The following is a 12,205-nucleotide window of genomic DNA, read 5'->3' as shown; positions in this document are numbered from 1 at the left end:
GGTCGAGCGGTGGGATATCGGCACAATGTGCAACCAGCCAGCAGAGGCAACGTAGCCAAAGTATGGTATCTTTAATTCTGTGATATCTATTGATTTCAACTCATATTCTATAGTATACTACTTTGGTGCAGGGTATGTAGTGCAGAGTTAATATCGTACACGACATTCTCAACGGCCTCAACTCGGTTCCCTCTCGTTGCCAATATAGACTACGCATGAGGGCATTGGACGCTAGTTGTCACGACGTCACTATCTTCCATCATTCCCTTCATTTTATTTTGCCCAACATTCAACATCCAGAGCCTCCTGGGCCATAAATTCACGGATTCATGCGTGTCCTCGGTGGATGATCCTTTGCGAATGATACGAGTCATATCACTTGCATCCATGATGACCTACCCACCAGCGGAGGCGGAACATGCGCGAGGCTGAAGGGAGGTTTGGATGAGTGTGTACCCCTATGTCAGTTCCGCAATGGGGTAAATGACACAATACTTTCGCATTCGAGGGATGTGACGAGGCATCTTTGCTAACTGGGAACTCCACCGCAATCTACAGAATACGTATACACCTCAAAATTGTCGGAATTGATACGCAGACACTGGCTCCATATCGTGAATGATTGTTGATATCGGCGACTCTAACCTTCTTAGCTTTGTCTTGGGTGAGCGTCCTCGGCATTGACAATACTCGGCGCAGCGCTACTACCGAGGCTGAGGAGAGCAATACCGCTCTACGTTCTACTATGCCCCTCGAGGGTTACTGCATACGTCCAATGAAATGAGAATGAGGGTGCTCTCACCGACAGATCAAGGCTCCGAAAGGCTGATCATCCTCTGTGTCGCAGCTTAGCCAACGAATTACACACCAGTGCTGCTTCGGTTTAGACCTTGTGATCAACAAAGGCCTGAACCGCCCTTCTTGGTTTCGAAACAACCCCTTCATGGCTTTCGAAGCCGCAGGCTGAATGAGGACATCGGTCCACCGGTCCTCGAGTCATGTTCCACAAAAGCAAAGCACAAAACGAGCGTAAATAGACATTGCCTCCTATGCAAAAGGGGGATCTTCAAGGACGATCAGTCATAGTCTAGCCACCTCCGTCATAGCAGACCGCAGCATCGGCGCCAACTGCTTCCTGCTGTTTCGGGTGACATTTTGATACCAGCAATACCGGACCTCATCGTCACTCTTGTAGTCCAGCGCACCATCATGGAATGGTGTCAGCCCGAGTGCTTCACCGTGCATCTCAATGAACTTGTCGACCGCCTTGACTGCTTTCGGGTTGAAGCCCCAGACGAGCAGGTTCCTCTTGAACACGCCGTCGTCTTTAGCAGAAGACGTCATGATGCAGGCGATGTCGCACTGCTTCTCTGCCGCGAACTTGCGAAACTCCTCGATCAGCGTCTCCTTGTCGCCCAAGTGATTGAGCATGTAGTGGAACCCTTGCGGTATGCTTGCGGTCCCTAGGACCATGCCGGCCTCCGTCCACGCCTTGTAGTCCTTTCGGAAGTTGTCGCTGTACGAGAACTGAGAGATGTCCTCCTTCAGCTCGCTCAACTCCTTGTAGTATTTCTTACGGTTGTAGTCTCCGCCCAGCTTTGCCTCGAGGTACTCGGCGATCTCAATGTCCAGCTCAGTTGTCTTGGCCTTGGACTTGAGGTTGTTGGTATCGAGGAAGATGGCCGAGAGCGCTATGCGAGCCAATCCGGCATCGATGTCTCTCTGGTTTTCATCGCCTGCCTCTTGTGTGTGCTGCTTGGACAGGTCGTCCCATATGTTACGGCAGTACTCGACCACCAAGCTCACACAGCTTCCCGTCTTCTTGAGCACGCGTGGCTCGTCACCAGTGTTCACAGCGACAACGTTCTCATCTTCATGATGGTCCACACAGCCGACTATCCGTGAAGTAAACCGCTCGGCCAGGTCCCCAGTCAACGCATTGTGGTCAACCAGCACCCACCGCGTATCTTCCGGGTTCAGGCTATCTGTGGTCGTCACTTCATCGAGATCGGAAAGGGTGAGGAGGTCCTGCGACTTTACGCCGGCGTACGCGAGTGCAGCGCCTAGCTCAGGCCGCAGAGGGAGATCTTGGCGGGGAATATTGGCGAGGGGTATGTGAAGTTTGTAATGGGGCGACGCATGGCTGCGAAAGTATGCGAACAGGACGGCAGAGCAGAGAGAATCGAGATCTGGATATGCAGGTGAGATCAGTCCTGCCCGTCCTTGACCATCGGTCGCACATGAACAGCCGCCGGTCCCCCGGAAGGGTGTGGGGGTGAAGTTGGGAGCTTAGTTCCCCGACATGGTTTTTTCCTTACCTCCGGACTCGTTGCCTACCACAAAGGTCAGAGGCGAAGGCCGCTGGCCAGCTGGGGCGGTCAAACTCCGGCGGGCAAGGTCGAGAAAGGCTCGCAGGTTCCGAGGGGGCGGCATGGTGGTTGTGTACTTAAGCATGTGCAGAGGGTACTACAAAGAATAGCGGGGTAAAAAGAGAAAAGACAGGGCCTTTGGAGGGGTTGTCGTTGTCCTAGCGCTCTTCTCTGGCTGCTTATGTCACCATTTTAACCTCACATGTCGCTCTTTCTTGGGGCCGGACTTGACTGCAACAAAGCCGGGAAACACATCAATTCCACAATTGGCAAGTTCAGGACTTGGGAGTGTTTCGCTAGAGAAATGTTTTGAGATGATCTTTTGTATTTCTGTTAGGAGTAGATCAGAATGAGACAACGGGCCCATTGTCCCGGCTCCTGGTATGTTCGCGGTTTTGCCAGGACTGCTTATTCTGCTCTGGGGCGAGCCTGCGTGGTGCGATTCAAACTCGACTCGTCCCCCCTTCGTGCTTCAAGCCAAGGGCCGAGCAGCGTGGCAGCGAAATAATGGCCACGGGATGGCCTTCGCCACGAGATTTGTCTCAGCCTTCCCGCCTTGCCCACCAAGCTGAGCTCAAGCAATGCAACTTGCTCAGTCTCAGAAGCGGTGGAGTAGCATATCCTCTATTCGCACTGCTCGGCTGTCTCGGGTCTTCTCTGTTATCCGTCCCACGATTACTCTCCCCGGGCGGGCTTTTGATTCCCCTCATTGTAAATAAAACCATCAAATGATCATAAGCAGAAATTCCAGGGAGACCAGGCGCAGAGACGAGAAAAAAAAACCGGCTTCATTTCTCTTCTTTCCTTTCCCGTACTCTCTTCTTTATGTTGGGATTCAATTTTCTCAAATTGGTGGTTGTTACTGCTACCAAACGAGCTGTATCGCTGTGAATCATGAAGATACAAAAGTGGAAAATTCGGCAGACCACACATATGGCCTTCATTGTGTATTAAAATAAGATACGAGGGTAAAAGAAAACGTTCAAGACCTAAAAGTCTCTGTCTTGTGAGAATTGAAGCCTGATTTCATACAGCGTCTCATGTCCAATAATATCCGCTTGGTTTTGTGAAAATGCAAATCTCTTTTTGCCAAATATTTAGAATCATTCCCATACCATCATGAAATACTCAACATCATAAATCGTGTCCTGAGGCTCTTCCACCTTCAGATACATCATACACAAAAATCTCAAGCCGACCTTGGAGTTCTTCAAGATTCGATCTCTTCAGCAAGCTCGGCATTCCTGGCGACTGCCTTCGCCGTCGTGTTTTTATGAGCAGCGGTCTAGTAAGAGACACGGCGTTAGCCAAGGGATCAGAGATGGGGAACACAAGTACCAGTCTGGAGTACGTTCCTCCAGTGCACAAGCACTTATCAAGTCCAGCCTTTTTTCTTTCTTCAAGGGTTTCATAAGCCCAGTCTGAGGCAGCATTCATACCTTCAAGCCGGGCATGCCCATACAGATGGCTCCCTTAGAGCATCCGGGACAGACCGTCTCATCACATCTCTTGACGGCATTGTTGTTGGGCTCTTGGAAGGTGGGCATCGCGCTGACAGCGCTGAGGAGGGCGGTGATCAGAATGGTGAACTTCATTTTCACTCGTGTTTGACGGGTCTTCTCTTTTGTTTTCTTGGTGTTTGTGTGTATGTGTATTATGGATATCTGAAAAGCTGGTTTGATAGGGTTTTGACTGAATTCTTATGAGGGACTGTATCGTGAATGTAGATTTTGAATCTTGTTCTATTGTTGCATTGCTATTCAAAGATTTCATGGCTCATTTATGGCAGCGAAATCATCTCTTTTTATATTCCAAAAATAATACGGGCAGGATTTTCCGAGCCGCCAATTGTTCTTGAAAATGTGCTGCAAGGGATTGTCGTGTTCTCGTGTTCAACGTGCTATCTGGATCAATGACGGGCCAAGGGCGGCGGTGTCGCACGCAGGTCTAAAACCCATGATGGCGACCCGCATTCCACACACGGAGGCACCTCGGCCTCTTGAGCCAACATCCTATTGTACGGTACAATGGGGTCATGTTTTTCATCTTTTTGTTCTCTCCTTCTTCATTGCTGACTTAGATTCAAGCTGAGACTAGAAACATCCGTCCTCACAAGGCAGGTCCTCGGTGAGGACATTACCGGTAGAGAGCGACGATACTATGTCGTCACTGCAAAATTACAATGCATTCAGGCTTTCTTGCCATCTCTTTACAAGCCTATTTGTAAGCGTGATCACATGATGCTCGAAAGGAACTAGGGGAAATACCACAACACGGCGTCACTGAGGCTCAGTCTATGCGACATTGCAGTGCCTCTGACCTAGTGGGCTGTGCATATGTATGGCACGTTTCGACAGACATACATTAAGGCGATCTCCTCTCATTGCTTTAACAGTGCAATTGTAAAGAAGTGTTACCGAGTGGAGGAGGCAAACGACGCCCACTGCAACCGCCACCCCCTGGAAGGAAGGGGAGGGGCATATGAAATCCCGTGGTATATTCTCATCATCTTTTGCTGCTCCAAGCGCAACTACGATGTGGAACGTTGCAGATGTTGGATAAGAGACACTGTGGCGGCTGATCGGAGAGTTATCAAGACAAAGTCGTTTTTGATTCTCTCTCTCTTATTCTGCGAGGCGTCAGATTTGAATCTGTGACTGAATGTCTGACCACCCACAACACAAAACCATTGCCTATCTTTTTGCCTATCTTGGAGACTGCTACATTGGTCTTTGTGCATACAGCTTTTCGAGAGGGGTACAGACAACCTTAGGCACGGGCAGGCATGCTGACCCGGGAGGACCCACGGGTGCCGGACAAGCTTATTCGCAACAAGGTTTAGGGCTTCCTTTTTAGGGTTCGCCCCCCCACTGTGGGGGTTTTCTTTACAGGGGCAGATCGCCTGTAGCCCAGTCGTCACACGCTGGAATTATCAAACCACACCCCTTCGAGGAGAAGAGGGGTTGCAATTATTGCCTACTTGCTGTCCCAACACAGAGAGTGTGATTCCCATAAGAGGTCCCATAATGAGTTTTCTCGTGCGTCATTCGTCATATGTGCATACAGAATGGGTCAAAATACATGGCTAGATTATGCAACTCGAGCGGTTTCCATGCACAGATCTCATGTATTACGACACAAGAAAACGCACAAGATTCTCAATTCAGCACCTCGTCTCCATATGGGTGTCGTAACCCTCGAGACGATTGGCGTCTGCCTGTGGCCTATCTCCCCTAGCCTGATCAATTGGCGCCTGGCTAGTGTGTTCCCCCCCTTCCGGCTGATATGAAGTCCGTACTTGCCCCGTTGAAACCCCTCGGAGAAGCAACACTGGTCTAACACTTTTTCCCCTCCCTAGGAGCCCCCACTACAGTTGCCCCCATCCTCTTCCAGCTTTTCATCATCCATCATATATACGTTGTTCACCCCCTTTGTCTTGCCTCTAGCTCGACACCAAGTATAGAATATTTGCATAACCTTGTTGGTTTTTTATATGAGACAAGACACTATGAAGCACATAGTCTATGCTGCAGCAGTACTAGCTGCCTTCCTTCCGGGCGAAACCCTCGCCGAGACGACTCTTGGCGTATATATTTTTCATCGACAGTAAGTCAGATGATAAGCAGCAAGAAACCGCCACCTGTGTGGTCTTTCAAGCTCTCCCACCTCTAGCTATAGTGATCTGCAGTTCTCTAACAGCTTGGATAGTGGCGACAGGACGACCAAGTCATGGCCTCCCACCGTCCTCACAGCCCTGGGTGCGGACCAGGTGTACACCTCGGCGAGCTGGTTCCGTAATCGTTACGTAGCGAGCAACAGCACCAATCCTATCCTGGATCTGTCATCAGACATAGTCTCTCTCTCTCAGCTTGCCATCACCGCTCCTGTGGACAATGTCCTCCAGTCCTCCGCCGTGGTTTTTACCCAAGGGATTTACCCTCCTGCCGGCACGCAGGCTGATCAAGTCCTTGCCGACGGCACCTCGACACAGGCGCCATTCAATGGTTATCAGTACATTCCTGTCAACATTGTGACGTCTGCCTCCAGCACGTCTGGCGCGGAGGACAGTGAATGGCTCCAAGGAAGCTCGGGCTGTGCCAACGCCGTGTCAAGCAGCAATGAGTACCTACAGAGCCAGGAGTATCTGAACCTTCTGAACAAGACCGGTTCATTCTACCAGGACCTTCTCCCGGTCTACAACACAACCTTTAACACCTCCACAGCCACATACAAGAATGCTTACACCAGTACGTGTCTCTCAAGTACACCCCTTACACGACTAATCAACCTTTCTGTCTTCTTTTTATGCTGTGAGCCACTAAAGAAACGGACTGTATGTAAGAACTAACTTGGATTTCTTTCACAGTCTATGACTATGTGCACGTATCCCAGATCCACAATCAGAGTATACCAGCAGACAACCTCTTGACAAATGACACAACCCATCAGCTGCAGACTCTGGCCGATGCGCACGAGTGGGGACTCGCATACAATGAGTCCGAGCCGGTCAGGGCCATCGCGGGTGCGGTGCTGGCTGGCCAGATCCTCCAAGCCCTCAACACAAGCCTGACTGCCCCCCTTGCCAAGGCCTCCGCCCAGAGGCTCACGATCCAGTTCGGTGCCTACGGAGCCTTCATGTCCTTCTTCGGCCTCGCCAACCTCACCGCTGCCTCTGACAACTTCTACGGCATCGTGGACTACGCGAGCTCCATCACGTTCGAGCTCATCACAAACGCGACTGTCAACGGAACCGGTGCGCCCACGACTGTCGACCCCAACGACGTCAGCGTCCGCTTCTTGTTCGCCAATGGATCTGCCTCGGATACCAACGTCCCTCAACTGTACCCGCTCTTCGGCCAGACGGAGACGACCATCTCGTGGAACGACTTCTCAGCAGGCATTTCGAACTTCTCTGTGAGTGACACGGCGTCCTGGTGCCAGGCATGTGGTAATACTACGGGCGTCTGCGCCTCTGCCTCGTCCTCCTCTGGCTCGGGGTCCGGTTCCAGCTCCAAGTCCTCCTCCGGCTCGGGGAGCAATATTACCCCTGGCGTGGCGGGTGGTATCGGCGTCTTGAGTTTGTTCGGTCTAGTACTGTTGATTATCATAGCAGGTGCCCTGGCTGGCTTCAGAATTGTGAAGAGGGGTGCTGCGCCCAAGGGAGTGTCATCTAATGGAGGTGCGACTTCTGCTGCAGGGGGGGACAAGGCCGCTTAGGAAGTGTCCAGGAATGATGGAGAGAATGGCAACTTGGAAGAGTTTCGGGAGGCAATTGCAAATGTATTGTTCCCTTGTTAGTATACTTCTCTCACTATATCCAGGCTTCAGATTGTCTCCAGACCGAGCCTAAACTTCCTTCTCTTGGGAGCGTTCCTCGTATGGAATTTTCCCCTAAAACAAAAATGAAATTGGAAAAAGTCCACAGCTCCATAAGCAGCTCACTACTCTTATTCCCAATTGTCATATTCATCAGATGATGGTCACAGTACACAGCTCTGCATTGCGAAACGGCCCCGCCAAGCGGTTCACAGGAGGTGGCCTCGCCTTGATGACGAGCATTCCGATGCGTTCAAAGCAATCATGAGAGTTGGGAGATGGTCGCAACACGAGCGAGATTAGATTATCCGTACGTCCTTCTTGAATGCGGCTCATGCGAAGGCACAGCACTTCCGTGCCGGGCCTCGTCTCGCCGGGACCCTCGTTTTCCAAGATATAGTCTGTTTGTATGGCTAGCGACGGCTCTCCTGCGGCGAAGGAGACGCTGTACTCCGAGATCTTGCCGCCTTCTGTCTTCCGTGACGCGTCACTCTCGAGTGATCCTTTGGCTACTAGCCCAGTGATGTTCAGTCGGCCGCTAGAAATCAGGCCAAACTCGTCGACAGCCGGTGTAGACCAGCTGACATGACAATCCTCGATCTCGGCCAAATGTTCGTAAGGCTGTCTCTCCTGGAATTCCTGGTCCTGTTCCGTGTATAGTATCGTGTCCCAATAGCTCACAGGCGTATCTACTCTGGCCCACGACCACGTAGGTGGCGAGGTCGGCGAATAGGTCCGAGCGGCCTTTCGTGCTATATTGTGCACCCACCAGACAAGATCATCGTTCAACGTGTCCCTCCACAGGCCAGAGAGGTATGGAGACCTTCGTTCCAGAGCCATTTGTTTGGCAAGACCGCCAATAGCAGGCAAACGGTCGGTCGATCTGGTGAGATGGAGCTCTGTATACGTGCAGACCATGCTCCGCCAGAGACGGGCCATTCCATAGGCCCTCTCTGCCTCGAACCCTGCGTTAGAATAGCTGTTGTCGAGAGCATAACTGTGCTCGACCTTCATCAGTGGAATCGGCGGTCTGTTCCTGGAGTTGTCGATGCCGAAGCCGTCGCACTCGCATTGAAAGCCAGACTTGCACTCGAAGCAGACCTCATACTTCCCAAAGTGAACCACGCGCGTGGAGAGCATGCGCTCCTGGTATACCCAGGCCCTGGTGAGCAGAGGGAAGTATCGTGAGGTGGGGTTAGACGCGAGCGTGTCATCTCCCTCAATTTCCTCTTGGGACTCGAGATGGTGGTCGATGAGCTCGCGGAAGAAGACGCGGTAACCCTCGCCGGCCGGGGTCTGGCCTGACACTAGGGTATCCTGCGTCTGCGAGAAGATACCGCCTTGGCCGTTGGGTGATTTGGTGGCGGCGATGGTCAGGGCGCCGTTGCTGTACACGGTGGCCATCCTGGCTGATTCCACGGCCCAGTCGTCTTCGTCGTCTTGGACGATGCAGAGGGAATCAATCCAGATGTACCTGTACCCAAGTGTTCTCGTTAGGTGGATAGCATCGCGAAAGGTCGTCGACAGGGCATCCCAGGGCACTTCTCTCTTATGAGGCTGCAGGGTGCACTTGGTTGTGGTGATGATCTGGTCAAGGCCCCAACAATGGCTGAGACAGATGTACTTGGCCCTGGCACCTTTGGTCTCAGCCAGCTTCACCACGCCGTCCTCGAGGCCGACATCGAGGACCCTTGTTGGGAGCTGTGGCTCTTCTTCTGGGGATTCGCAAAAGTCGTGTTCAGTGGTACACTCGGCGATCCACCCCTTGATGGTCGCGAGAGCCTCTATCGAATCTGTGCGTGGTGAAGTTCTGCGCGACGCGGGCATACGGTCCCAGGCCTGCGGAAGGGGGTTCTCGTCCTCTGCGTCGATGAACATCTCGACATCAAATCGTGAGCCATCTCGCATGAAAAATATCAGCTCTTTGCCAATTTCCTCGGTGTCGGCGTAATCAATCGACGTGGGGTAGTAGAAGCGAAGCTTGCCGTGCATGATCTCTGCCTCGTTGATGCCGTGTTGAAGAAAGCACGCACGGCAACCAGTCAGCAGGATTTTGCAACAATAGCATGCCGCTGCTGAATCTAGCAAGGCGGGCCACGAGAAGGTGTTTATGTGGTGGCGGCTAACCCTTTGACGCAATGTCTCAGACCTTGTGGCGACTGGCCGTTTCCTCATGAATTTGTTGCAGATCGTGCATTCCTCAGACGTCATTTTTTAAAGAGGAGTAACTTCGTATATCGCCACAATCTCTGCAGGGCTGTTGTTGTGTTGTGTAGGAACAGTGAGTGTTCCTGCTTCCCGCTCCCAAAGTGCTCCTGGACGTCGAGGGGTTTCGTGAAACCCGTTTAAGGATTTATGCATGAGTGACTAAGCACAGAAAATGCACATGTTGTGAAACCTATGAGAATGGAGAGTCAAGGTTCGATATCGGCACTGGGCTATTATGACAAAATTAGAACAAATTGTCGGAGATGGGGAGCTGGGCAGTGAGGATGTGATCCCGCCATCGAGAGAACTGACAGGCACTGACGAACTATAAACCAGGGAATTCTCGTCCCTATCTGAGAGATACGACAATGAATTCACTTACAATTCGTACAAGTGCTTAATCGCTGAGATTTGGTGCCAGTCGTCGTGTTTTGTATCAGTAGCAAACATGGCTGAGGTAGGCATCTGATCAGATTCTCAACGTGATTTATGATTCTACGGACCAAAATGAAGTATACAAGCAAAATTCCTATTACATATATCCAAAGGGCCTTCTCAACCCAAAACTTCTTATAACTTACTATCCTTCTTCCCCGTCTTGATGTTCTTGGAGTGTCCTGTGATCAGGAAATCGGGATACTTCATGTCCTCCTCGAGACCCACAGACATCGACGCAGGACTTCGCCAGGAAGACCCATCCACAACTAGCACATGACCGTTGATGTAGTTAGAGGCATCACTGAACATGAACACGGTGGCATCCGCAATGTCGCGGACCGTGCCCCAACGGCCGCTCGGGATGGCTCTGGTGGCTGCTTTTGAGTTGTGCGAATCCGCAGCAGCTAGCCGGTCCATGCCCTCGGTACCCGCAATAGGGCCGGGGGTGATGACATTCGAGACAACACCGAGCGGCCCATATTCCAGAGCAACACTCGCCATGAGGCTGTCTACGCCTGCTTTAGCGGCGCTCACGTGCGATTGCAGAGGCATGCCGGTATAGTGGAACGCAGCCGAGACAGCGATGAAGCGACCGCCAGTGCTGACCTGGCCTGGTGCTGGTGGGTTGGGGTTCCGAGCTGCGGACTCGACAAGGTGGTCAATGGTGGCTTTGATGGTGTTGAATGTCCCGATCGTGTCTATCTCGATGACAGACTTGAAACCGTTGGGTGAGAGTCCGGCCAGGGGCACAACAAAATTGCCTGCTGCACCGGCACTTTTGGTTATTGTCAGTATGAGATGTCATGGGAGAGAGAGAAGGGGAAGAGAGGAGTGAACACCAACATGACGAAGTCTATTTGACCCAGTTCACTAATACACCGATCGACCGCACCTTGCAGGCTCTCGAACTGCAAGACTCATCAGCAAATGCTTTCCTGAGTGGTGCACCGGGCACCTAACTCACCTTCCTAACATCGATTGCGCCGATACCAAGCACCTTGGCTCCCTTGCGCACGGCAGCAATCTCCTTGGCCATTTTCTCCGTCTTCTCAACGTTGCGGCCAATGATGCAGGCATTAGCGCCCAGGTAGACCAAGGCCTTCGTCTGGACGCTGCAGATGGTACCGGCGCCTCCTGTCACGAAGACGACTTTGTTATCTGTACATAGAAAAGAGTTGGATCGTCAGCAACGTAGGATGTCAGGCAGAGGAGTGGATAAAAGCTACCAAAGATGCCGTCCCTCCAGACATTGCTCAGAACCTCTGACCGATCGATAGACATGACTTTCGTAGTACGATCCTCTCAGATCTATGCCCCTTCAGTAATAATTTGCAAATGGAAGCCAAGATCTGATAAATGTAAGAGCGTTATCCCACGTCGAGTCGGGTCGTTCGGCAATTTCGTGGTCCAAGCTAGCTGTTAGCATAAATACGATGCTGGCCCAGTAGAGATGTACAATAATCTGACTGCGGAGGAAGCCGGTCCAAAATAAAGTCATGGTAGAGAGAAGCAAGAAGATGAAGACCCGAGGCTCTGGGGAAGCATACGTCGTCGGATTAGACGTGGGCTGTGGAGTCAGCCCCAAGGTTAGGATTGATTTGGTGGGGACCTCGGGAAGAAGTTGGAGAGTCCCACCACTGTGGTAGGGGATCGGATTAGTGAGGGTGAAGGCAAGGGGATGAGCCTCGGCCAGTTCCACAGCGTGATGATCCTCACTGTGAGAGCCCTGGCACCTTGGCTATAGGCCTGAAGTGCACCCCCGGCCTCCCAGTGCCGTACTACTGACAGCGTTAACCAATACCCCAGCAGGCAGGCACGTGCCTCGTACTACTACAACACAGGGTACTTTATCGACCCTGTTGTTTGAAACGGAA

At 51.9% G+C, this 12,205-nt stretch overlaps 4 protein-coding genes across 4 annotated transcripts; 1 reads left to right on the top strand and 3 right to left on the bottom strand.

The window, feature by feature from the left end:
• Window positions 1–1,080: 1,080 nt before the first annotated feature.
• M406DRAFT_338078 (DHH phosphoesterase) lies at window positions 1,081–2,433 on the bottom strand (the record flags this gene model as incomplete). The annotated part of the gene is made up of 2 exons (XM_040921315.1): window positions 1,081–2,189; window positions 2,319–2,433. The coding sequence occupies 2 exons, from the start codon at window positions 2,431–2,433 to the stop codon at window positions 1,081–1,083; spliced, it is 1,224 nt and encodes a 407-aa protein (XP_040778235.1).
• Window positions 2,434–5,849: 3,416 nt separating this feature from the next.
• On the top strand, window positions 5,850–8,333 carry M406DRAFT_321518 (uncharacterized protein). Its single transcript, XM_040919519.1, has 3 exons — window positions 5,850–5,975; window positions 6,078–6,616; window positions 6,736–8,333. The coding sequence occupies exons 1-3, from the start codon at window positions 5,878–5,880 to the stop codon at window positions 7,584–7,586; spliced, it is 1,488 nt and encodes a 495-aa protein (XP_040778234.1). The 5' UTR covers window positions 5,850–5,877; the 3' UTR covers window positions 7,587–8,333.
• A 447-nt stretch (window positions 8,334–8,780) lies between these two features.
• M406DRAFT_89786 (uncharacterized protein) lies at window positions 8,781–9,977 on the bottom strand (the record flags this gene model as incomplete). The annotated part of the gene is made up of 1 exon (XM_040926160.1): window positions 8,781–9,977. A coding segment is annotated over exon 1 (1,116 nt), but the record flags the coding sequence as incomplete, so codon positions are not given.
• A 486-nt stretch (window positions 9,978–10,463) lies between these two features.
• Window positions 10,464–11,612, bottom strand: M406DRAFT_39632 (uncharacterized protein; the record flags this gene model as incomplete). Its single annotated transcript, XM_040924108.1, has 4 exons — window positions 10,464–11,106; window positions 11,175–11,239; window positions 11,296–11,489; window positions 11,558–11,612. The coding sequence occupies 4 exons, from the start codon at window positions 11,610–11,612 to the stop codon at window positions 10,464–10,466; spliced, it is 957 nt and encodes a 318-aa protein (XP_040778232.1).
• Window positions 11,613–12,205: the final 593 nt, after the last annotated feature.

This window comes from Cryphonectria parasitica (assembly GCF_011745365.1).
Source record: "Cryphonectria parasitica EP155 unplaced genomic scaffold M406scaffold_3, whole genome shotgun sequence".
In the NCBI taxonomy this organism is placed as follows: domain Eukaryota; kingdom Fungi; phylum Ascomycota; class Sordariomycetes; order Diaporthales; family Cryphonectriaceae; genus Cryphonectria; species Cryphonectria parasitica.
Note: the sequence above shows the minus strand (reverse complement) of the source record. Positions and strands in the feature narration are given on the sequence as shown.

Coding starts and splice junctions, on each gene's coding strand:
- M406DRAFT_321518 (XM_040919519.1), top strand. CDS start 5,878: ATGAAGCACATAGTCTATGCTGCAGCAGTACTAGCTGCCTTCCTTCCG. Junction 5,976..6,077: donor GTATATATTTTTCATCGACA/GTAAGTCAGATG, acceptor CAGCTTGGATAG/TGGCGACAGGACGACCAAGT. Junction 6,617..6,735: donor ATACAAGAATGCTTACACCA/GTACGTGTCTCT, acceptor TTTCTTTCACAG/TCTATGACTATGTGCACGTA.